Below are 27,019 nucleotides of genomic sequence, written 5' to 3' on the forward strand. Positions count from 1 at the left end.
GAGCTGCCCGAATATATTCTAGAAGATCACCTCCATGATTCTGCACTTTGCGAGTTTCCATGGAGTGGAAGTATGTATATTAAGATAAGTGGAAGGAAGTATATTAAGATAAGTGGAAGGAACTTCTTGCGAAAGGTTTCAATGCTTTTCTACGGGGAAATAATAGAATATTTAAGAATCTTTAAATAGCTAAAGTTTATCGAAATTTCTTCAGTAACCTGCACTTTGGTATTTCAGATAGCACTAACAACAGGTGTTGCCATTGTTACCATTTACCGTGTGTGCCAAGTCTATGCGAATGCAAAGACAAATATTTAATCTTTAATATTAATTCCTCGTAAAATGCGGTATACACCTGCCTTAAATAGACTCTCGATGTTTAGGGCCTTTAGGCCTTTGACGTTGTCAGGACAATTGGTATGTTCTCGACGTTTCGACCCGGCTCGACTCGACCTGAGTGCCTTCGCCGGTAAAGCCCGGTATGATAAAGATAATTTGTCTATTTTTGGAAACTGTTATACCACGTTTGATAAGAGATTATTCGAAGGCGCTGTCGTGCTTTTTTTTGGCTATTTTGAAACGGGATATCTTCTATTCATAGCTTTAATTACAACTCTTTTGATAGCGCATGTCAACCTCGGAATATTACAACAGAGAAGAACAAAAGATCCATCGTAAATTAAGATCGCAAATAAAATGCAACGCATGCACTTAGTTAGAAGTATTCTGTATTTGTACCGTATATAAAGTCTGTTCAACATTTCTAGAAATTAGAAAATTGCAAGTTCGATCAAAATATTTAAAAATTACAAACCATATGCATTATATTAATTAAAGTCCTGCTATTATGCTATACACTTTAGATTTTTTACATTTTTATATTCTGATGATATAATTCCGTGAAATCCACGGAGACTGAAAATCTACTGAACATGTTAAAAAGTGAACTGCTGTTTAGAGAACAAATTAATAAAACAAAACGCGTCAAAATTACTACCAAAACTATTAAACTAATCACCAAACGATTGGAATTCATTGGAATTAGCTCGTACTAAAAATTTCTAGAGTGGCAAATTGAATTTTGCTGAGTGGACATTTTTCAAATATAAACAACCCTTCGTGATTTTCCCGCCAAAATTTTATTCTGTTTGCTGACGCCATTACCAGAACGTTTTTGTCAATGCTTTGAAGTACTAAATAAAAAAACTCATTCTCAAAAGCCCAGGGTAATGCATTTTCTCGCACGTCGTAGTCGCTGTGAATTTGTGAACGGGTCATACAGCAGTCCAGTTTTGTACAGAATTCAAAATCGAAGTGTCAAATCTATCTTCGTCCTTGATGTGGTCTTTGGTTCCGTCCTCCCCGCTGCATTTCAATATCATAAGCGGGTGGTGGTTCCCCTTGATTGCTATAACCAGGATTGGCGCGAGGGCGACGACGAAGGGACATCGTCTTGGCTGGGGGTTTGTTAGGGTTACTGCTCGGGGTCGCCACGCTACACACACGGATAAAACCTATATGGAAACATACAGGTCTAAAATGTATATTGGAAAAATCACATGTATATTGGAGTGGAAAGGCATTAATGTGGCTCTCAAAAGCATCACCCAAAAGGCTAACTATGTTTACGAGTGGAACCGAGATACATTCAAATCCGTCAACAGTACTTACCAGCCATGAATATGATCAAACCAATACCAATCAATAAGGCCGCCCACCAATACCTTTGACCCAGTCTACTAAATTGTCAATCGCGCCACCTCCAAACAGCAGGTTTTGATCCTTTCCAGAGGTCCCCGAGTCGACACCCGGCATTTGTGTAAAATCGCAGTACCCCTGAAGTTTTACACGGTGCGCCCGCGAGCAACTCCATGTATTTTCCAGTTCGTTATTGCGGTGAGCATGCGCCATTTATATCTTTACAACAGAGTAAGCATTGGTCATCGGTTTTTGTGCATTGGCACTCTTTTTTACCGAATTTCAGGCAACGCGAGCCTTTGCACTCCTGTGAATTTTAAACAATTTAAATCATTCGTATAAGTGTCTATTTATTAGGAGGAGCTACGCCTCGGTTGAAAACATATATTTTAGTTTAAAACGACAACTTACTCCATCAATGCAAACCCCTTTTGCATCGTTGCAATCTGTTTCATTATCCGGCTTGTGAAGAGGATTGGGGCACACGGCACTCGTACCGCTTTTTTCGTGAATTAAGGAAACATATTGACTCTGACGTATGTAATCGATTATAACTTTTGTTATTCTTTATGAAATTAGTCGCTAATCTGTAATTTTAGTTATGAGTACTATATCTCTAAAAAAAATTTGAAACAGGAATAAATAATATACCAAGAAATAAAGTATATTCCGATAGATATTGTTTAACAATTAACTGAATTTCCCGCGTTTTCGGATCACCTGCATGGATATATTTAGACCATACCGAATTTCGTTTCTTAAAAACTAATCGGCATATTTGTTTACATTTTTCAGTTTACATTTTTCAAGCAAAGCCAATGAGAGTGCCTAAATTTAAATACTCAATCTAAAATGGTAAATGGATAAATTTTAAATACTTAATCTAAAATAGTAATGCTATACCTTTTTACGAGAAGCAGCCTTGCTGATACCGTAAATGTGTATTTTCGACCACAGTTTGTTGATCCATTCTCCGATTACCCGAATCTGGGATTACCCGAATCTAGGATTACCCGAATCTGGGATTACCCGAATTTAGGATTACCCGAATCGCATGAGGAAAAAACATTCGCCTGGAAGCTGGTTCACTTCAATAAAAGGATACTTGCAATAGGTATTGTTAACACAATCGCCTTCCTCGCATAGCAATGTGGTATTATGAAATTCACAAGTTGTTCCGTTACAACATAGGCCTTGACTTGGACTAAAACAGGACAAGTAATACGGACCAAACATTAACTCTAGCAATGGACTGGTGGTAAAAATTGCTTTGTTAGACTAATCTCAACGTATTGGTAATCCAACCTGCATTTTACACCCGTCTTCAGTCTGCAGCGCTCGTTAATGCCACTGTCAGCGTCATAACAGCATTTATCATCCACACAGTCTTCCTTGAAACCACAGTCGCATTCTTCGTCTCCTTCAATTACCTGATTACCACAAATTGCCGCACCCGACTCTGGAAAGAAGAGGCATATAATAAAAAAATACTTATCATTATCATGACCACCATCACCAGTGCAACTACCACCATCAACCTCATCAACATCGTCACATCACCATCACCATAATCAACATCATCACATCACCATCACCATCACCATCACATCGCCATCACCATCACCATCACCATCACAATCACCATCACCATCACCATCATCATCACCATCATCATCGCCATCACATTACCATCACATCACCATCACAATCACCATCACATCGCCATCATCATCGCCATCACCATCACCATCACATCGCCATCACCATCACATCACCATCACATCAATCAACATCACCATCACCATCACCATCACATCACCCTCATCACCCTTATCACCATGATCCTCACCATAATTCCTTACCTTCAAAGCAACCACTTTTCTTTTGAAGCACGTCCGAGATGTAGTCTCTGCTGCACTCAGAAAATTTCCTGTTGTTGCTCTCTGTCCCTGAAGTAGCTTTGGGAAACATGATGTAGTTTCCACCACTTCCACCACTGCAGCTACTGGGATCGTGCTTTAATACGAACAATATATGTAAAAAGCATATACATTTTTAAAGTCATAATAAATTTCTTCAAATGCTGTATTTTGGAAGCGGAAATTAAAAATGTACTGGGTTTAAATATATTGTAATGAAATGACCAGTCTAAAATGAATTTTTATATAAATGTTTATAACAGATTATTTCTTACCTTTGCTCCAAAATTATGACCCAGCTCATGAGCAAATGTGACTTCAGAAACGCGGGAAGGCACTTGCTTCTTGTAGTTAATGAATGTCACAACTCCTGTGTTTAAGGTCTTAATTTGACCGCCTTGAAATTTCTTTGATGTCTCACAAATTCCACCGGCTGCCCCTTCTTTTAGCAAAAAACATATTTATAAAGGTGTATAAGGAAAATTGATTTTCAACATTTAGAAAGTTGTAACACATTCAGTTTGAACAAAAATTGTAACACTTTCTGAGGAAGATTAGTTTAGTTTTTCAAGCGAAACTTATTTTCACTATATAGCTATAAGTTTGTTTGCAGACTACAGTTTGGTGTCTATTTTTCATGTACTGTAGTCTTTGTAACCACACCAAGGTTTGTTGAAGAAACTACCTTGATATTTCACGATAATTGACATATTTACAACAAGTCTACACAATAAATGTCTACAATAGCAAACTTTAAAACAGCTTACCAGGCTCAGCCACCCATGCTAAACCAAGAACACCGTCTTCAAAATCACGGTATGTAAACACGTGCGACAAACAGAATTGCTTATCCTTATGTGTTGTTTCAAGTGAAATAATATCCAGAAACTTTTCCACCCCGATGTACTCTTGACCGTAGGGATTATCCTTTTTATCTTTATCACTAGTGTCATTTGCTCTCATCTTTTTTATTGCAAACCCATATCCTATGTGAGAAGATAAACAAGATTTTTGATATTCATATTCAGGGGGAAGGTGTGATGGAATTAAGTGGTGCTGTATTGTAGGGTTTGGAGATCACAGGTTTGGCCATCCGCTCGCTAGCACAACGGGCGGGGTGTAAGCACGAATAAGAAGTGATTTTAAAAGGCATGTTTCTTTTGAAATTTCAAAACTGAAATGATACAATTGCTATAACATTCTCAGATAAGGGTTGACATCCCCATGTTGCAGGATATTCCCACAAAACAGAAGTCAGTAGTGGACGACAGGGAATAATCATCAATGATCTAGTGGACAAAAACCAAAAACACTTTGCCCACATGAAGATCTGCAAAATCCAGGGTAAGTCAGAAAAATTACTGCCACTCAAACTTTAATATTGGTAGAACTTTACGTAAAAATGTTCTTTAGAAATGAATAACAAATAGCACTGTTATTATGGTATTTTGAATTTTAAATTAGGCTGTATAATTTATTCTGACTTACCCTACATCCGACACTGGCAAAATCTACCTACATATAACTATGCAAAGTTCAATGAAGTTAAAAAGATATCATAAAAAACAGCACTGTATCTGCAAATTGTTAGCAACATACCTAGTTGTGAAGCACCATTAATTTTAAACTTAGTTTCCTTATAAATATCATGAACAGCCTGGACATGTTTTGTCATCAGTAAGAGTGCCCGTTCTTTGCTGCGACCAGCTCTTTTTTCTGTGAAAAGATGATCAGCCTATAGAAGAAACATCAAGTAACAAATAAAAATAATTTATCAATACAAAGCCAGATACAAAAGCAGAACTTCAAGACTGACTGGAAAATTCACATGATAGTGTTGGATTCATATATAGAAGGATGGGCCAGGGAGGATGAACAGCCAGGGTGCTCACTCTGGTCACAAAGGATCAAGGACAAGGAGAGGCGTAAACGCCCAGCCTCCCTGTTATTAGGTTTTATCATGGTACTATACCAAATTGTGTCATTGCAATGTAAACCTAAAAATAGCATGTGGTTTTACCCATTAAAGTGGAGTGAACTGGGCATATTGCCAACAAAATAATAATTATACTCATGTGATTTGCACATGAACAACAAGGCGCGACTCCATAATTTTTCTACATGGCGAGCTTTTGGTCCACTAACCCAGTCTTCAATAAGGGCTACTGAGCATAAAATTGTTCACCACCATCCCAAGAAAGCAAAAAACACACGAAAGAAGGCAAACAATGCCATGTGACAATTTATTCACTTACCCGCAAATGAATTTGGCAGATGAGCTTAGTCACCTGACCAGGAGTATTGCGTCTATACCGGTTACGACCATCTTGCTTCGGGCTTTCAAGAACATCTTCAGACAATTGCCGAGCCTCCTCCATCCATCTTTTTGTTTTTTCATTCAGATCCACATTCCCATATGGATATGGATATTCCAGATCATCAGCTTTGTAAATGACTGAATGGAATTCCTTTTGGGTGTCGAAGTGGTCTGAGCTTGGTTCAATGTGAAATTCATCTTCCAACTTGTCGGATAGTTTCACCTTGCCCTCAAATTTCCCATCATGAACAAATCCATGGACGAAAGAGTTTTCGTAGCCTAAAGAACATTAAAAAAAGAAGTTTATGTGTGCACTGCAATGTTAAGAAGCATGTTTCTATAACTGCATAGAAACAGGGAAATTTATTATAAAGAGAATTCATTGAATTAAAAATATTTCCTTAATATTAACCCAAAACTGGCATCATATAAGCCAATTGTCATTGTGAGTGTCATGGGGGAAAATGAGATGTTGATGACAAAGTAAATGTAATATGTTGTCTTCCTGAACACATTTAAACTAAATAAATAATGGCCTCATAATAATGACAGGTGTTGTGAGTTATGCACTTGCATTTAGAAAATGAACCATTGTGTTGTCTGAATGGCTGTGGATTTCAATTACTAGTCTTCTAATGGACATATTATGAATTTCATTTCAAAATGTGACACTGATAAAATAACTATTATTGTTATTTCACATATAACCCTTTTTCACACAAATTCCAAGTACATATGCATGATCTACAGTATGTGATCAGTCAATGCATTCAATAAACTAAACTGAGCCTTTATAGTGTGCAATCGACTGATGAAGGCCAAGGTTGACAGTATAAATACAAGTATATAAATACATATGTTATACCTATATATATATATATACAAACTTATAGGTAGTACAATATTATACAGTTACAGGTTTTAGCCCAGCAAAATTTGGTCAAGCAAGCAAACATTAACTGCATTTAGTAAAGGATAAGAATCAAAGATACAATACCTTCTGCATGTCCTTTATACACTTTGTTCGGATCAAATTCTGGATCAACATCCAAGTTTGGAGCAAATACTGTTGTATCCCTTTTTAATCTTAACTTAAATGACCTAAAATAACAGAGAATGTAAAATTAAACATTTACATTTGATGCATGCATGCACCTTTCTTAGTATTTTAAATAAAATAATATCTAATTAACACAGATATATATTCCATATAGATGTATTTGCTCCAAGATGTACGCCCTTACAGACCTTTGTCTATGGATATTCTTTAAGTGGAGTGATAAAACTGTTTTGTTTAATTAACATTGAAAACTAACTCAATTTGGATTCATCCATCTTCCCAAGTCTAAAATCTTTCTAACCAAGCTTAGGAAACCCGAATTGATTAGAGTCGTGGGTTGTTCACAAGATGCAATTGTGTGGGATCCAATTCAGTGAATTCATTACTGATGTATGGAATGTAGTCTGTTAGCAACAAAGCAGTACTGCATTAGTCTCAGTTGCTTTGTTGCTTATATACTTCACGAATCAAAACACTACAAGGCATCCATCACAAGTGAATTGGATTCAACAAAATTTGATCTTGTGAACAGATCTTTATAGAGTATGGTAAAGTCTTTTGGATAAGTTAGTTGAAATTGATACGGTTTTATTAAACTGCCTTATCTTAATTCGTGCTCTAGCTGTATATAAAGTTAATATTATTGAAGAAACGCTTTCAATGGAACGGTTGTTTAAAATTTCACGGTAGTATTTGTAAAACTAAAATATTGCTTTATATTAGACTGCTCGGCAAAACATAAAGTGAGGGACAATGCTCTTTGGCTACCAAGCAACCCGAATAGAAACAAAATAATTGCATAATCACCATTGGACACAAAGAAAATATTTATTATATGTTGACTCACGCAGGATGGGCAACGAACGGGAAACGTATTCAATTGAGTTGATTTCTAGTCAAAGACCTTCACGGGCTTGCACGTACATGTCTGATAAAATCAGTATCACAATTTAGATCTTATTTTTGAGCCATATCTAGACATATATTATAAAACCGGTGACTTAAATATTATATATACCTGGCATGTGATAGCGCCTCGCAATTTCATTAACACCTAAATTTCAATCGTTTTAGCTTTCAAACTCACCTTCCATGTGCCTTAAAGTCAAGATGAAGTGTGCTATCTTCATTTAGCGATCGACGAACTCTCTGATGGCGGTTTTCTAACAAATTTCTATCGTAGTTTAGCGGTTCAAAATGAGACACAAAGTCGTTCAAACGCTCGCCTATAATAAAGCCACAAAGTACAAAAACACGGTAAAGGAAATGTTGTTTTGAACTAAATTTATAAAGAATACAGAACAACGATCGAAACTTACCGGAAACTAAGGCGAAAGCCAGAACGAGAAGTTTTGAAACCAGCTCGAAAGCTGACATTCTTGCCGTATTAAACGCTGCTTCAGCGATCTTGTCAAGTGATCGTCGGAAAGATGCCGAATGTATTTATGCTATTTTGTAATAATCAGAGCCCTAGAGAGATTCTCACATCAAACTCGATCGATGTTAAAATAAATGCTATATGCTGAGATCCCGTGATGTATTATTGTATTTTGTCACTCGACTGTGAAATTTCGGCGAGAAAATACAGCAAAATTAAAAAATATTTTAAAGAATGTCAATACACGGAAACATACGAAAGTAAATCTACTGCATCCTCTCATTGGTCATCCATACTCAACGCACCAGCCAATCAACATAACTTATCTATCAGGTATATCTTAATTATGGAAATGTAATTGGAAATGTTAGCATTTCATGCACAGCGAAATTAATATTCTATACTTTTAGACTTGATTAAATTAAAATTAAGCACTCCCTTTTGGTTTTATTATGTGTTCAGCCAGACTAGAAAAGATTACTTCTTATATTTATAGACGAAGATTTAACTTAAGCCGAAATTATGCCTTATCAGCATTTTCTGTTCTTTCTAATCTTTTATCAATAATCGAGCTTCACAGTTTTTCTAAGCCCACGCATACTGGGTGCGATTCGCCAACGCGTCGCGAATTATCAGTTTTTAGGAGCAAATAAATTCAATTCTAGAAGTAAATTTTAAGCACATGCATCCTATACATGTGGAAATTAAATGTGCTATCCTTCAGTAATTGTCAAGAATATTATAAAAAGATAAAACAATTGATTTTGAGAACTGAAAAATTCACAAAAATCGCCTTGCGTTGCCGGACGCCGGTCAGGTGTTATCACATAACCATATTTAAAATATCCGGATCTTTTTATCACCGCCTTTCTCTCGGTGTTTTTAAACGCATTATCTTAAGGATTTCTCATTATATTAAGTATTTTTTTCTCCAACAGACTACTTTTCGCTATCGTCGTCTCTCGGATCCCTCGAGATACCAGATCCGATCCTTTCCGGCTTTTAACGATAGCAAAGAATGGCGTACGCCTTTTCATCCGTCATGTGATAAAGACCTAAGTTATATTAAACGTCCATAGTACAGAACAGCTGCAGCTGGTATCTGATTTCGATACGAGGCTATGGGATCATTTGCATGACAAGAAACAAGAATGGATAAAATCTTTCTTCCTCGTTGCAATACAAATAAACTTCATTGCCTCGTTTTTAATGCATTTACCGCTGACCTGACGTATTTCGAGTTTCGACACTTTGACTTCGTGCGAAATATTGCGAGCAATCGTCTTGGAAGAAGGGTTTGCCCAAGATTGCATGTAGCACACAGAAATATTCATGACCTACTTACTATAGTATAAAATAAACGGCATTTGAATAGATTACGTCCGACACCGAGATCGCCCGAGGTGACCCGAAAAAAAGGTTCCAGTTTATTTCTTAATTTAGCAATATAAATTTAAATTGATCTACTTTTCCATTTCTATTTTACAGCTAATTCAATAAAGGTTGACCGATCGGTACAGTGAGCCCCGGCTAAACTTTGAGCGTGAAAGAAATCAGATAGTACCTCATACCTTATGCTCTATTTAGGTCAGAAAATAACATTTGAAGCCGGTTGATTTTATAATGCGGGACGTCATCTCCTTTCAGTTTGTCGTGGGTCTTATAAAGCAGATTTCAGTTAACAAATCTGAGAGAACAAAATGCATCATCTCTCACGCGCTCAGAGTTTAAATAACTTGTTTGATGTTTTGGTTGGACAACATTTTGTTGAATCAGGGCCTCCACAGACTAGGAATTTAGTTGTGATCAACTATTCAGTTGTGATCGAAAACTAAAACGTATCGACAACTAAAAAACGTAGTCTGTCGCGCAAGTTGTCGGCAACTAAACAGTTTCCCTTTTCGAACTGCGAGACTATACGTAGTTGTCGACAACTAATAGTTGTCAACGGCCTCATTTTTTGGCGTTTTTCTAGTGTAAAAACTTTTATTTTAGTTGTTTAATCTCCGCGCTATTTCGGTTGCTAAATCAGTATTTTAACGCCAGTGCCGTGTGGAATCCTTTATCGGACTTGTTTACTGTTGTCGATAACTTAATCCCTAGTCTGTGGAGGCCCACACGCGAAGTACAATATCGTTCAACCGCCAATGTCAACTCTGTTTGGTTTACAGCCTAATAATTTTCTATACCCTTGCCTGACCGCCTTGTTCGTAGCATTATATACAAAAACATTTAAAAAACTGTTCATATAGCCGAGCACAAGCGAAATGAAGTCAGCCCATCGCGGCACATCGACGGAGAAAAACACTTGCAAGATCATGATTATCGCAAAAGGTGACCAGCACAATGCGAATACGACGATTAGCGTCATGATCGTTCGACTGAGCTTGCGATCGTTTCGAGATGAAGCGTTGGAGACCAGCTCTCCACTAGCATACGTCCCAGTTACCGTATGCATTTCGTTTGAATTCGAGTCGCTCGCAGTCCCAGCCGCCAGAACACGAATGCCACTCTGCTTTTTAAACCTATAAAATCTTTGCGTAACAATAGGACATGACACTGATTGGTCCAAACAGGCAAGCAGCGATCATAAACAACGTATAAGACTTGCTCATGCCCCATTCAGCAAAACAATAACTCTGCCCTTCATCGTAAGCGAATTTCGCCCAGCCAAAAAACGGCGGCAGGGAGAGTCCTATCGTAACTCCCCATACAATGCCAATGTATATCACGCACTTTCCATGCGTGTACTTCTCGTGGTAAGAGGTCCAATGACATATCGCGTGGTAACGATTCACGCTAATCATAGTCAATGCCATGCACGATGCCACGAACGTTAGTAGTGTAAAAAATCCAGAAGCCAGACATACGTTTTCCCCTAGGATCCAATCGTCCGCTATAACTGTCACTATGGTTACAGGCATGTTGACGACAGCAACCAGTAAATCAGCAAAGGCTAGATTCAGGATAAATACATTTCCTTTGGTTTGAAGCGGTGGGTTTTTTGCAATAAGCACAAAAAGCATAACATTTCCAGTCAATGCACCGGCGCATATCAGAATGAGAAAGATGGTTTCAACAACTATTACTCCCACTGTGGTCATTAGTGTCACTGATCGTCCCAGTTTATCCCCACGGTTCGCCGAAACGCGTGGATTTTTATCAAACCCTAGAAAAGAATAAGACGTTTTGAAGTTAACGCATTTTAATCGATTTACACGTTACAAAGGGTGGCATTGTACCGAAGAAGTCACAAAATTATAGCCAATATCCACTAAAAATCACCCGTTTCGCGACAAGACCATTCTTCCCTTTGGTCAAAACTCTTGCGTACGAACATGAATGACATCAAACCCGAGAAGTTGTCAGTTGTGTTCCCGAATTCATCAGGATTTCGAACAGGATTTCGAACGGCCCGATTTCAATAGATCTCTGCTAGTTTTAAAACCTTATAATTATACTAGCATAGTTTACGATGGGACAAGCCACAGTAATTCGTATTGTTTCCAACGTCTGCTTAATTAACAAGAAAAACACGACCCGGCGTTGGGAATTTGCCGGCCATGGAAAAAAGGTCAAATAAGGATGATGTTCAATAGAAAAGCAAGTGTATTTGTTGCCTAGGTTTGAAAAAGAAATCATCTCACTAGCTCACTTGCGTATATTACCTTGCATGCATGAGTATTTAAGTTTTATACCAAGGGCAAGGCGAATGCAAGAACTGTCTGTATTGTTTGCGGTTTTCAATAACGGATTACGCCATTAAAAGATTTGTTTTACTGAAAGTACTACAAAATAAGCATACAAACCTTCCTGGTAATGAAATACAATCTATTTTCTTTGATTTAACGATGCTTTGAAAGGCTCCATGTTATATAATATACTGCATTCTGCAATCGTCATATCAAATTCACACATTCATTTGCGTTACACGATATTTGTGGACAAGTATTATATGTGATATCTATATTTGCATGTCAGTACCTGTTGATATTAGGAATCTATTCTAATGCCGAATCGTTGTTCTGTATAATGGATGTTTGTTTTGGGCAAATAATTTTGAAATATACCAATGAATACAATTTTATCATCAATCAGTTCCTATAGCGACTGGAAGCATCGTCATATTAGAAAGCAAACGATAGGAAATGAGGGTTAAAATTTAAATGAAATTGAACGAAGTTTATTGGAAACCTGGGTGATATTGTAAAGATATTGGAATCATGCACCTAAACTTTCATTATATGCATGCATGATAAAGTTATTTTAACTAAATTGACCAAATGTATAGCCGGCTCAGTTTCCGTTCAAAATTTGATTTCAGCCTCGGGCTCTGGTGCATGCAGGAAAAAGGACACGAGAGTGAAAAATGACCCCTATATCAGGGTGGGGTGAACGTCCTTTAAGGGTTTTCATCTCAAGTTGGAAATCATAAACACATTTTAAGTCCAAGCTAGAAATTAACAGTTGAGAAAAATGGGGTGCGTGAACTATCGCGTCCTCTGGCTTTAGACTTTGTACATGAACGCTATTATTTGCCATGATGCGAAGCTGTGTTCAGACATGAGCGCCGAACACTGCATGGTGCCTGCCAATATTCAAACCATTTTCCTAAACATGTTCAACACATTTCCGTTGATGTGTAACTATTAAGTATTTATCATCGGCTTATATACTTAACCCGAATTACCTGTGGATAAAATACGACAAAAATTAAGCAGTATCGGTTATAGGTCTTTAGTTTGTGGCGAAGAGCACAAAATGTTTGACATCTTTAAACAGTCCTCTAGTTTAGTTCTCTTTATCAGTGAGTAATTAAAGATGCTTCGAAGATCGTTTTCGTCAAATAATTCGCCGTAATTCGCATGTTGTATAACACGTTGTTATTTGCTGTTACGCGTATATAATTTGGGATACCGAAACTGCATGAATTACTGCAAATTACGACGAATATAACGAATTTTGACGGCTTAGGATATATTAAAACAAGCCTTTATTAAATACAAACATGATGCCCAACTGAGTCACAGTTTCAGTATTGTGCCGAACTTAGCGCGTCAACAACACAGATTTATTAATCAGCTACCTCGATAATGGAGGACGGTTTTTGTGAAATCTTTCGCCTCGCGATAAACGAGTTAAAACACAGTTGTGACTGCACCGCTGACTATATCCTCACATCAACGATCAATTTAGCCTCGCTGACTGCTTATCACAACTTGTAAATCGTTTGAGATTAAGTGTTTAGCGTGTTTTCTTCCCGATTTTGAGAAAGATTTGAGCCGCTTTGAATGATCGGTTTGATAGCGCCATTGATTCGTCGATGAACAGCAAATTTTACTGATTTTGCAACACTAATTGGAGAGTTAAAATCTCGATTAACATATCCCATTTAAATCACCTATTCAGCTAAATATGTTTTGAAAAACACACGGTCAACATACTGGGAAAAGACATGCTTGTTTAGACTTGGGTTATATTAAATGAAAAATCTAGAATTGGCTGATGATAGAACTTTTAAAGTTCACTAACAATGTACATCAGTACACGTTGCTCTTCCCTGTGATGTAGGTACAGATATTTCGGGACCGAGTTTCAACATCGTATACATAAATAAGGCCAGCAAGCTCAGTGACTATAACTTTTATGAACATGATTTATACAATTTAGCTCATCAAGGGAGGCCAAACTGCCCAATCACATATACGAATATATAAATATAATAATTTTCATGTACAGAAAGTGATATACTCTGATAATTACATGCGATGTTCATTATTTCGTTACATGTAACGGGTGTTCTTAATACCGCTATAGTTCCATTTTTACGTCTCGAAACTGTGAAACCAGTCACTCTATGTTATAACATTCAGCCTCGTCATATCACGAAAGGTATAATATAATTATGTGTTACCATGAATGCCACGTTTTCTCTAACAACGCTAAAATTTCGCTTGAAAACACAGCAAGCTTCTATACTCCCTTACCTCGCTTGAAAATCCCAGCAAACCATTTGAAATATCGAATTATTTTCGTAAATAAATCAGAGAATATCCGCAGCAGTTGGACTTGGTTATTTCAACCTTGCTTTCTTTCCGACACAGCTGGATTGCCGCTTGGTGCGATTTCTATATATACATTGAATTTGCAATTGTTCACAAAATATTTCTCCGCGAAGTCTTGCTGCGCGTAAAATAGGTTTCTTCTCAAAGCGCGTAGTATTTGCATAAACATTCACTAGAGCAATTAAGCTTTATTTTTCCACAATACCCTCGGTATCATACCTTATCGATAATTGCTGCAGCTGCTGGCTCTACGTCTAGTTGCGAATATGTATATACATGGCCATGACGGTTTTTCTGAAAAATCTTTTTTTCTATTTCCGTTATCAGTAGATGATATTCATGCACGTATTGTCGCATAGCAGCCAAGATTAATTTATATAACTATAAGATTACTTTAATTTATTTGCAGGTTGCGAATTCGATTGCTATGATTGATAAGAGGAACACGGAGGATATAGTTTCGTATATACTTGAATGGCCTATTTTATAGGTCCTAAATATTCAGACATTGATTATATTCTTTCACGTTTGATAAAAGCAAATCATTACTCTTCGTATATATATATAGACGATTTCATGCATGTATGTAATCTTAACCTATTTGATGGAAACTAGACTATAAACACAATATAATGGCGGTTTTAAACAGGCATATACCCTTTACCCTTATATAGTTTTGTATCATGCAGTTTATCAACCCTAAGTTCTACCGCTGATATTATAATTGTCCTTTGCCGCAGGGCAAAGATATACTGATATAATCCACGCTCTCTTATATGCCTACGCAAGACGGAGTAAAGAATATTATACATACAAGAGGGAACAAATCAGTGCATGCGGTAAGATATATATATTATGCATGGGACATCCGGCAAAGACTTCCTATATGCATGACATGCAAATGCATGAGTGAAAAACTCCTATCATTAAAATCATCAATAAATGAAAGTCTGTCCCGAGGTAGTTGCATGGAAAATATGCTGATTGTATAGGATTATGCAAGATTCTAGAGGAGAATACAAGATTTAAATAAAGATAAAAAACTCGTGAGAATCCACTGTGAAAGTCATGATTGCACTGTGATGCATGTAGAGATATTAAATATTCTGCACAGTTGATAACTATACATGCAGCTATAAAGTCCTGTCTTTTTATGATGCTTTTGCAACAGTTTTTTTTCACTGTCATATTTACTGGCTAATGTATAACTATATTTGAAAGTCAGCGATATATACTGATATATAATATATTGTCGTTTGTCTGTACAGTTGATTACTCAGCTATAAACACACTTTTATGTAAACACTTTCACGTCATCTTTTTCAGTGTTACTTATATACTTGCAGATATCAAGAACTTATATATAGTAGCTATATAAACATTTTGACATGTACACTTTTATTGTTTTACAACTGTCACTGCGTGCACAAGTTGAGCTTTTATATATATACACGCAGCGTTATGTTTTTTCCCTTTTCCCTGGAAACTGGAAAGGCATGCACATGCACGCACAAGCAGAATTTTACTCGGAGTTCAGTGAGTCTCATGATTTATAAATGAATTTTCATTTTATTTCGAGCCATATCCTGCTAACGGTCAGAAGTATTGTTAACTTGGGGAATATAAGTGATTTACAGTTTTTAACACTCTATATTTCACGCGCCGTCGAAAATGTGAATTAAGACATTTCGGATACAGGAATGGAAATAATTTTTCAAAGTTTGAAGACGACGCCTGCATGTCAGTTTATTTTAATAATTTACATTCATTATTAAAGTTAGTTTTAGGTGATGTATAACATTGAATTAGATTTTGACACGATGTTAAAAGTAATCATCGTCTTAACAAAATGTTTCATGCAACACGACTTACCACAGCCAGTTCCTGATTATTCTCTTTCAGTCTATATAGAAGATATCTGTTGAGCACCGTTTTAGCGATGTTATAACTACGGCTGAAATTCGTGGATTTAAAAAGCGATTTTCCCCGAACGTGGGCACAATAAATTATGAAACATGTGCATTTAACAGTTTTCTGGATAATTATATTTCTTTTCATGCATTGTCGCACATGGGAGACAATCAGTCTAAATGGCCCATCCACTGACGCAAGTATATACTTTAATGAATATTTCACACCATATATTAAAGTGACCTGATCTATGAATATATTCTATATAGTTACTTATATTATATAGTTTATGAGATGTGAAATTAGCGTATGGCTAAGCTATATAATATGTACAAACTAAAATTATGCCTTGGTATACCTATAGCCCTTTCTGATATTTTCTGTTAGTTTCACGCTATCATGCATCTGATAGTGATAGTTTCCATGCAATCGCTCTATAATTGACAGTCGCTCGATATAACTTTGATGATGAAAACGCGCCTGATATTCTTAAACTGCATGGACATCAGCCTTATGGATTGCTTGCTTCAAAACAGCAATTTTATTGCTACTCAAGCATTTTTACGACGGTTCAAAACAAAATTACTATCCATTGAGTAGCTTTCGTAAGTTGCCAGCCTTCGTAAGTGCGCATTATACTGATGCCTGGAGCCCCAATGGATTGATGAGTCGTATATTGCAGGTGCAACATGCATGAAGCGGTGAAGTCTACAAAACGCCGGACAAAAACGTTCATTACAGTTGATTGTGATTATCTATAATTATGTAAATCATGTACAAAAGATCCAATATAGCGATAGACAAAACATATTCCAATATGGCAACACTATACTTGCAAAATATGATTATTTCACTGCAAATTTACATATATAGCTTTGTATAGGGATTTGCTCGACTTTCCGGCGTCAGTCAGAATATATGTACAGATTCTTATTTCTTTACATGCATTGATCTGTTTTTTCCAAGACTCGTGATGACAACTATATCAATCTTCTTTTCTCAATGAATATTTTTGCATTAATTGTTATCCACCACGAAAATATCAAGGAGCGTTAACGATTCATCAAATCTACGATGCAGATCCATTGAAGAAAATCCCATTTTACTCCGTCCCTGAGTTTAGATACGATACAATTCCTATCCTTGTGGTGAAACTTTGTGAAACTTGGCTTTATGTCTAGCTCAAAGCGAGTTTAAGATGCATCAAATCTATACGACGCGGACGTGACATGAAAGCAGCCTCAAGTGCCAGGAGCCCATGCTTACATACAGCTGTGAATTTGCTTGCTAAAGGAAGTCTATAATTTCTATCCCTGTGGAGAAAAACTGGTATTACTTGATTTGATGCCTCAACCAACTGATGAATCTTGCATGAGCTTGCTTTTCCATACATGCAACACAGTCCAGCAATTTCTTCGTAAAATCCGCAGTTCTGTCGCTAATTCGGTCCAATGTCAGTGATAATTTCTTACATATTTGCCAGTTCGTGGTAGCTTCGTCTTTTTTGTCTCGCTAAACAAACGGATGTAACGAGAAAGAAAACTGTCATATGTTACTAACTCCTGTCGAGTGAATTGATTATTAATCTTCTTGTATAGATGTTCCATGATTACGACTGATTTGGAAAATGGAAAAAATATATTTTCATGCATGTAAAAGCCCACGAACAGTATAAATTGACGTAGATCGAAAGATTCAATTGCAAACTTGCCTATTTTGTCAATCAAGATCTGTTGAAAAATTATTTTGACAGCTAACTATAATATCTTCGAGGTTTTAGAATGTTATTGAACGTATATAATATAGAGTTTAACTATAATAAGAGTTTAAATTAACTTGTCACTAGCTAACCCTAAAAAGCAGAAGGATTTTTCTCCTAATTCAAATTATGATTTATGCATGTATCTCGTTCTTCATATAGCATTCCTCACTGAAATATCAACTATAATGTCATTAACCTTTGGATAGCCGACATTTTTCAACAACGTGCTACCTTCCTAGAATGTTATACGAACCTTCGTCGTTATTTCTGAGAAGAGATTTTGCAACAGACATCATAGGACCTCTGGTTTCGAAGAAATAACCAAACCTCTTCAAAGCGTGATTCGCGTCGAGAGATTTTGCGATTGCTTGCTCGGCTTTCGAACCACTTGTGCAAGCCTACAATATAAAGAATCAAGCAATCTCATCCAGGCTGTATTAACGCAAACCTTATTGTGCTGTTAATGCTACAGTAACGATAATAAACACGATCACACAACAGGGGAAAGTGGCAGGGATTTTCATTTATAGCATCTATTGATATGCTATGCATGGTTTACAAAAAGAATCGATTTCTACATGCATGACTCAAAATTACTTGCCTGGTTTGCAAGCCTCAGTTCTTTAAGTGTTGTATTTTCTTCTAAGACACGCATCAACTTCTGATTTGGAAAAAAATACGATGAAATCTTTAGCCACTTAAAATTTAATTTACAATCCATGCACGATATTGAAAGATAACGATGAGTATAAATTACAAGCATGAGCATGCACTAAACATGCATGACCGAGATCAAAACAACACGTAATTATTTTAGCACAACGACAAAGAGAGATCCTTTTTTAACTTGACCTGTTGAAGGACACCAATTTGCTCTTATATAAGGCTAGTTTCCAGACAGGGAAATTCTCTTTTGGATCGGACAGGACAGGAAAGTTTCTTTTGTATACACGCCGCCTGAGAACTCGCTGACAAAGGAAATTTTCCTGTCCGTTCCGATCCAAAAGAGATTTTTCCTGAGTGGAAATTAGCCTTTAAAGATCCTAGCTCAGACCTAACGACTTCGCTGGCTGATTATTCATTAGTTTACCTTTAGGTCGTGTATCACATTTCATGGGACATGGATTAAAATGTCGCGTTAACTCTTCCCCAATGGGATTACTTAGGATTTAGAATGGGAATCATTCATCTTAAACTTATTTACCGCTTACCGCAATGACATCGCCTGTTAAATAATTTGATTCCATGTTGATAGTTTCCAGTGTTTTGTTTACTTTCATTGTCTCTATGAAATGCTGCATGGGAAATTATTATACTTAGGATACACGTTCATGCACGCGGGATCATGCGGACGTATTTGGGACCGTACTAGAATTCATACAGGTGTTTACACGGTAAAAATGGATAAACTTTTACATGGGGAATACGTATTTACATAAGGAAACAGGACAAATTCAAGAACAGTACCAAATTCGTCCGGTCTTCGTGAACGTAGCCTTAAATATGCATTATGCATTTTCATAAATATTTTCATCAGCAAGGTCATGTGCATGAGTTACATGCGGCTGCATGTTTTAGTCGGGTTTAAAATGTGTTTGCGTGCCGGATTTGAACAGTCAGGAAAACTGATGCTGAGAATATCGTATAGGAATTGAGAAAGAAGATGAGACCTGATTTCGGTCACATCAATGCAAAGTGATACGGAATGTACATATGAAGTTTCCATATTATCATGCATTAGAGGGCTATAGGAATAAAATAACTTCGGACTTTGCAATCCACAGTGCATTACAACTTGATTGTTATTCGTATTAGAATGCCAACTCACCAGACAAACTGCGGGTTTCATTTGCGTATTTGCAACGGACAGTTTCTTGACATGAGTATTCTTCCTAAGAAATCTTGCGATATCAATCAGCACACTCTCAACATCCTTGTAGTTGTTCATCGCAATTTCAGTCAAAGTTGGGTCAGTCTTCTTCAATCTTTTGAGGATCTCTGATATCTGCACGGTGTCTGGTGTCTGCAACATGTCCGGCATTGATTTCGGCCTCTTCCCTTCGACGACGCCTACAAGAAATCAAATCGCAGTTAAATGTCATCGAGAATAAAAATGAACTTCTTGTATTGTACTTCTGAAATGCCTTGTACTGGTGTCTTACGTTCCCCGACTTGTTTTAAAAGAACAAATTTGCTGATGGCTCAACCAAGATCCACGCCTTCACGTCACAAATTTGCTGTTAGTGAAGTGACTTAAGCTTGTCTGCAATAAATTTGTGCGGTATTGTAGTGCTTTGCTGCACTCATTGTCTTCCTATTCTCATGCATTCGCTTTTCGGAAGCCAAATTTCTTGACGGATTCTCCCATGCATGCAGTTTCCATCCTCCCACTTTAGAGTCGTTGCTGTTGGTTAAACTGGCTCATGCAAGCTTGTCTGTAAGTAAGCTGTGCGATTTTCTAGTGTTGTTCTGAACCGGCTGAACTATACACTTTTTTACTTCCCCTCACCTGGTTTTCGGAGGCCAAATTTCTTGATAGCTTCCCCCAGTTTTTCGCTTTCCACTTTGAAACTTTGCTGTTGGGTCAAAAGACTGTGTAGGCCAAGCACGGCTGAAGTAGAAATGCCATTTCTCAAACTCCTCGGAACTGAAAACATGCTGATGGCTTACATGGCAATTTTGCATGTGAAAGACCTTCGAGCAGTTCAGTCTTAAGCCCAGCTTCCCAGCATGCAGTAAATTGTAAAAATAAACACAACTTAGCAGCGGCTTTACGTCCGTGTCGGAAGCTTGCTAACGACGTTTCGTTTATCATCAAGTAATTTTAAAACTTGTGATATTGTAAATGGATGCATCTGTAATTTAGTTGTATAAAACTCTTAGTTACGTTTGTGGGGCCGGTTGTTCGAAAGGTGGATAAGTCGCTATCCAACGGATAAGTCGCTATCCAACGGATAAGTTTTATCCAGCGTGTGATTTGCGTTGCACGAAGCTTGGATAACTTTATCCAGCGGATAAAAATCGCTATCTACCGGATAAATTTATCCAAGGTCTGGAGGTGGTTTAAATCCACTATCCAGTGGATAAATTCAAAGATACAAGGTAACACTGTAAACATTTATATAAAATAGAACAAAATGCCATATTCCTGTTACTGTGTTTCAACAAACTAATACACATCATGATTGTATTCACTATTAGAAATGTTTTCGAAGTGCAATTTGTCGCAGCAGCGTTTCACGTTGCCTGCACATTCCGTTCCGAGCGGCGATTTTTTGGAGATCATCGCATTTATAACAGGCGGTAAATTTACTATACGCTTCTAATCAGTTTATAAACGCGAATATGCAAAGAAAGATTCAACCTATTCCAAGGAAACTTGCTAATATCTATAAGTAATTTCATTCACGAACATTAAAATAGTGTTCCGAATATGGAACCGAATAGCAAAGCGTTGCAAGGTCAAGGAATAAAATTGCAATGTGTTTAATTAATAAAATCACTATGATGTGAAGTGCAAAGTTCGAGCAAATCACTTGTTCAAGTCTTTTCCATTCAGTAACTATACTTGAGAATTCGTAATGATTATGAATTTAATGTTGTAAATGCTTAGCAACAGCTGACGTTGTGGTACGAAATTTCAGGATAATCCTGCTTTCTTCCGGTAAATTTTAACTTATCTATTGGATAGCTATCCACTTCACTATCCACGCTTCGTGCAATGCGTTTTTATCCAATGGATAACTATCCACTGAATAGCAGATTTATCCGTTGAATAGGACTTATCCGTTGGATAAGTTATCCATCTTTCGAACAACCGGCCCCAGGTGAGTAAATCATATAGTTTAACTCCAAAATTCTGATTCCCCAATCTTTTCACTAACTATAAATAACGGTTAACTAACGGTTATTACGGTTAAATAACGGTTAAATGTGTCGAATGACACAAGTTACGACAACATAATTGCTACAACATCGCGAAAAAACCTTGTTGACAGGATATTGAACTATTCTTACGTGCGTACATTTGATATTAGGCTTAAAAGCCATTAGAATTAGCAATAAAATGGCACATCTCTCACCTGCAATCTCACTGATATCCTCATCGTCCATATCTTTCATCATCGCCTCAAGTTCATCCGGGAGCTTCACTTCTTCTTCTTTTTTAACTTCCTTCTCCCGCTTCGCCTTCGTCTTTCCCGTCTTCTTCCATTCCCTGTATTTGCGAGGCAGATAGTTGTCCCCGACTATGGAATCTTGAGATTTCTTCTCCATGGTGCATATCATGGATTTGATGTCATATCTGTTCTTGGCCGCTCTCGGTCGATCGAAGTAGCCGATGGTGGTCTTGGACACATCTGAAGATTGACCTTGCTGAACAAGATGAGATAAGCTATCAGAAGTTACCATGGCGTGTTTATACTAAACAGTGGACGGTCTTAGGCTTATCTCTACTGATCAGTGGAGTCATTTAACTGGTTTCCAATATGTGACATTACATGTTTGACTAACGTTTAGGATACCTAAAGCTGTGAAACTCATGACCTCAAATCCAACCAAAAAGTATTCTCCCAGTAGCTCTTTTCTTATCAAGCGGTTATGAACAGCACAAGGAACGGTATAGGCTTGAGGAAAACTTTATTTGCTAATTTAGTTCTCTGTGACGAAATGTAGATTTTGATCTAATATGTTCTGCTTGCTTTCTGGGGCGGGCGAGTCCAGCATATCGATTTTCTAGATCTAATAATATATCCTTACCTGAGATGGGTCAATGTCTCCGGACAATTCTTTCAACTCCTCGGCTGAAAGACCTTCCAATAAATCGTCTATGGAAACTGAAGCCATGTCTGTGACTCCGTGAAAAAGCTGCGTCACTTTATTCTGCTTTCACCTTCACCAGAAGTTCTAAACTGTGAAATTACCATCCATATCACACTGAGGTAAAATTACACATCGCAAACTCGTGATGTTATACTATAACAGATTAGCGCGGTTCGTAGCTCAGTAATCAGGAACACGCGAATGGTATGCTCTGACCCTGCTCTGACGTACAAGCGGCGTTACCTGGTGATAAGACTACTTTTCGCTATGTCAAGATAACCATCAGTAGAAGGAAATTTAACCTCAAGAGATAACATCCGGATACCAGAACAAAAGATCTCACTTCTGCCAAAGTTTTGAGTTAAGTAAGGCTTAGTAAACAAACTTTGCCTATTTACTTATGCCATCTTTTTGTCTTCATTGGCACTTTTCGGTGCAGTGTTTGACTATAATAATCAACGCATTCTTCAACTCAGTTGCTGTAGTGATGTGATATGTGATTATAGCCTGCGTCGCAGACCCATGCCCGCCTTGTGATTACTGACCAGTGTCCTTGAACGCTACACTGAAACTCGTGTGGTCCGGCATACCTGAGTCATAACTGCAGGGAATATTGTATGGGTTCTCCCGACACAGTCGCTGGGGCTTCTCTCCCCTTGTCCCTCAAAGATGCGCAGGAGTTGGTTTGACTGAATATGAACAGCCCAAACATTCAGCAATGTAAGCAATCGGGGAGAAAAATTGAAGATTATGGGGCAGCCCCTCGCATTGCTAGTAGTCTTTCCTCTTCACCAAATTGTCTTTGACTCTAACAAGTCGACATTGAATGATGGGCGTTCCAACACGTGCTCCACCTGCTAAAGGTCGCACAGTCGACATGAGAAGAAACAACGGCGCCCCCTTACAACGATTTTCAGCATAATTAAAGTTCTAAAGGCCCACACACGCCGGACGCAATTTTGGCAAAGACACGCGATGTTTTTCAGTTGAATTCGTACAACACAGCACAGTACAGTAAAGTTATATCCTTTCGAACGGAACTTACACGGAATTACGTGGAATATTTACAGACTAAATGAGTTAATGCACCATCATTTAGTAATTTGAAAAATATTCCAACAATTTTAGTTTGAATGAAAATTTATCGCACGCGTTGTTAAATATCACTTCAGGTCATGTAGTGAGTGATATTGATAGGACTAATTTTCACTTTCATATTCTGCGTTCTGGTCCATTTATTTATCTCTTTATTTATATTTCGCACCGACGAGGCGGTGGTCAAATTATAATCTCCAATATACGATATAGGGCAACTTTTGTTACACTTAATTAATAATCACTATGGCAAATATCGTTACATAACCCACCTTGATTGAGACGTGAAATTCGTTAGCAATGGCTACATTAACGAGATATACAGCACAGATATAGACGAGCAACGAATGCCTCAAACCGCAACTGTTAAGCCAAACTTAATACCCTTGTAGAATAGTCTAGAACACTGTTGCATGTCATTATGCATTAGCAGGGAAACTGTGCGTTTTGATATCTATCTTTTGTTTTCAACAATTAATAACTCGATACGACACACTCGAAAGAAACGCAATCAGCAACACAAACAGCAAGTGCCAATTAGGTCAAATTTTCAATCATTGTATCGCGAGCTGTGAGAGCAAAGTTTTAAGCAATAACATGAACCCAATCACCTCGTGGGAAAACATGTATGATTATGCGCCATTGTTGTTTTTGTACAGTATTAAATACTGTTATTTCGTTCTTTAAAACGACTGTAGCCTGCAGGATTAACTTGAGATAAACGACTTGTTGAAAAGCAGCATAATTCATTACCCTTTCCCCTATCAATCTGTTGGGATTTCACTACGCTTTTTTAAGAATCTTTTCTGGATTAACAGAAGTTATATTTTACAAAGTTTAAAAGCGAACAGCAACGCAGAACGTACAATTGAATGTAAATTTAGAAAAGCGGGTGAAAATTTTACCTAAAGATGAGCTACTTGACCTCAATCGAAGAGTTTTGAAGTGCCAGACACAAAAGCGCATAAGACAGCGAGGTTTCTACAGTGGTTTAAAAGCACCTCACGATTTAGGGAACTTATGAACCTTTATTATGCTCGTGGTTTTGAACTGAAAAACTGTATTTTTTTCGCATTGCATGAGTGAAACATTGAATTAAGTTACGGTTGCATTGTACAGCTTGTGCAACACCTAATATGCAGTTTTTCAAGCATTGCTCTTCAAAATCAGATGATATATTTCAAGGCTGTTATCGATTTGCAGAGCCAGAGAATTTACCGTCGACAAATTATAGTGAATGTAATGTTTCCAAAATGTACAAAGGCGCATTATCACTCAGAGATAGAATTGCAGGTAATTGGAAGAAAATCTTGCACGAGTTTTTGACGAAATAATAAAACAGCAATCAAAGAACACAAGTTCGAAGGTCATCACCCGGCGAATTTTTTAAATGTTGTTGACGTTGTCACAACCGATGGCCAATAGTCATAACTAACGCGCTTGCACGTACGAGGGGAAAAAGCGTTATTTTTTTGAAAAAATCCTCACGTTTTAAACAGTTGTGTATTCCCAATCTTCAGACTTACCTGAAATACAGAGACCTATCGACTTCAGAATTTCTGATCCACGAATTCTACAGAACATTCTCTTGTCATCTCAAAGCTGTTGTCATTCGCTCGCGCGACGTTATTTAAAAGCGGCTCTAGGGTATAATCGTTTTGGTTTTACATTAAAACGCTGTCAGCATGAAAACTGTGTTTATAGCCACTTTTAAACGCTGCAGGTAACGCTTTTTTGAATATTCACCTATCGCCGTTTGTCCGTCACATAAAAACAGGATATTCCACACTGTTTTGAAGGGCAAATTCCTCATTGTTTGACGTCTTTTGAAAATTTTCATCTCTTTTGACCAAGGACAAGGTCACCTCTTACGCATCCGGAATTTTGACCCATAATCTGGTCGCAAACAGGGATTATCGGTAAAATCCTCCGTTACGGTAGTGTCCATTTGAGACTGGTATATATCGGTCTTTATGAAACGTTAGTTTTCACGTCGTTGAATTATGTAAAAGGTTCATTTTTTAGGACACAAATAGGGAAAAATTTCCCTCATAAGGAATCCTTCAGGGGGGCACCACATTTTTGTGTGTCTCGATTTCCATAAGCTTAGCAAAATCTGTGATCTATTTTGCAGCGATATTAACACTAGAATAGATGAATTGTTCACGAGTGATCTGTAAATTATCACAACTGAATGCACGGCTTGAAAAATTTATGGGAAACCGAAATCGTGCATGTTGCATGCAGGATTTCAATGCAGACAAAGGGAAGATTCTTGACTTTGAGCAGTCCTTTGCAAACTTAATAAGAGCTTTCACGGCTTAGCTTTGCACAGACTTCCCGTGGTTTATAATCATATGTGACGCTTTGGAACAGATCTCTGACTCTGTGCACATTTCGTGCTCGCCTTGCAGACGTTTGCAAAATCCGTGCATGTATGCCCACTTTTGCAAAAATTTTGTATGCGCAATGTATTGGTGCTTATTTTCGCACAGTCTTTGTGTACTTGACGGTATGTACGTACTTTTGCGTAGAATTTTGCTTGGGCGGCTTTATTGATGCTCATTCTGGCGGAACTTGGCACAATGTCAATGCAATTTTCCATAAATGCTCACTTTGCACATTCACAGATCTTTGCAAAGTCTGCCTGTATGCAAAATTATTACAAACTGAATTTTGCACGCGCAATCTTTATGGATGCTCATTTTCGCAGACCTTAATGCATAATGTGTTTTTCATAAAATTTGCATGCGTACTTTTATCCATGCTCGCTTTGCACAGACCTTTGCGCAACTGTACGCACACTTATAAAGATCGCGGAAAACCGTTCAATGATATACCGACCTTCGATATTGAAATTCTGGCGAGTACTTTTACATATGGCCGGCATTCTCAGAAAAATTATTGTCTCCAGGATTATTTTTTAATCAATGTAATTAATCAATATACAACATTTTACATATTATGCTGTACGTGGTATACAATATATATAG

General features: G+C 37.4%; 2 protein-coding genes and 1 pseudogene across 2 annotated transcripts; all 3 read right to left on the reverse strand.

The window, feature by feature from the left end:
• Window positions 1-704: 704 nt before the first annotated feature.
• LOC114522772 (disintegrin and metalloproteinase domain-containing protein 10-like) lies at window positions 705-8,616 on the reverse strand. Its single transcript, XM_028543520.1, has 14 exons — window positions 8,314-8,616; window positions 8,082-8,220; window positions 6,932-7,035; window positions 5,873-6,213; window positions 5,217-5,352; window positions 4,385-4,603; window positions 3,893-4,059; window positions 3,561-3,714; window positions 3,004-3,157; window positions 2,804-2,902; window positions 2,110-2,197; window positions 1,896-2,005; window positions 1,672-1,739; window positions 705-1,514 (listed from the first exon to the last, which is right to left on the reverse strand). The coding sequence occupies exons 1-14, from the start codon at window positions 8,369-8,371 to the stop codon at window positions 1,324-1,326; spliced, it is 2,028 nt and encodes a 675-aa protein (XP_028399321.1). The 5' UTR covers window positions 8,372-8,616; the 3' UTR covers window positions 705-1,323.
• Window positions 8,617-10,464: 1,848 nt separating this feature from the next.
• Window positions 10,465-16,564, reverse strand: LOC114522867 (annotated as a pseudogene).
• A 2,120-nt stretch (window positions 16,565-18,684) lies between these two features.
• Window positions 18,685-25,816, reverse strand: LOC114522773 (tropomodulin-2-like). Its single transcript, XM_028543521.1, has 7 exons — window positions 25,553-25,816; window positions 22,869-23,020; window positions 22,193-22,484; window positions 20,620-20,721; window positions 19,939-20,180; window positions 19,322-19,405; window positions 18,685-18,771 (listed from the first exon to the last, which is right to left on the reverse strand). The coding sequence occupies exons 2-7, from the start codon at window positions 22,953-22,955 to the stop codon at window positions 18,685-18,687; spliced, it is 894 nt and encodes a 297-aa protein (XP_028399322.1). The 5' UTR covers window positions 22,956-23,020; window positions 25,553-25,816.
• Window positions 25,817-27,019: the final 1,203 nt, after the last annotated feature.

Source organism: Dendronephthya gigantea, unplaced genomic scaffold, assembly GCF_004324835.1.
Source record: "Dendronephthya gigantea isolate DGI-Jeju-01 unplaced genomic scaffold, DenGig_1.0 000024F, whole genome shotgun sequence".
NCBI classification, from domain to species: domain Eukaryota; kingdom Metazoa; phylum Cnidaria; class Anthozoa; order Malacalcyonacea; family Nephtheidae; genus Dendronephthya; species Dendronephthya gigantea.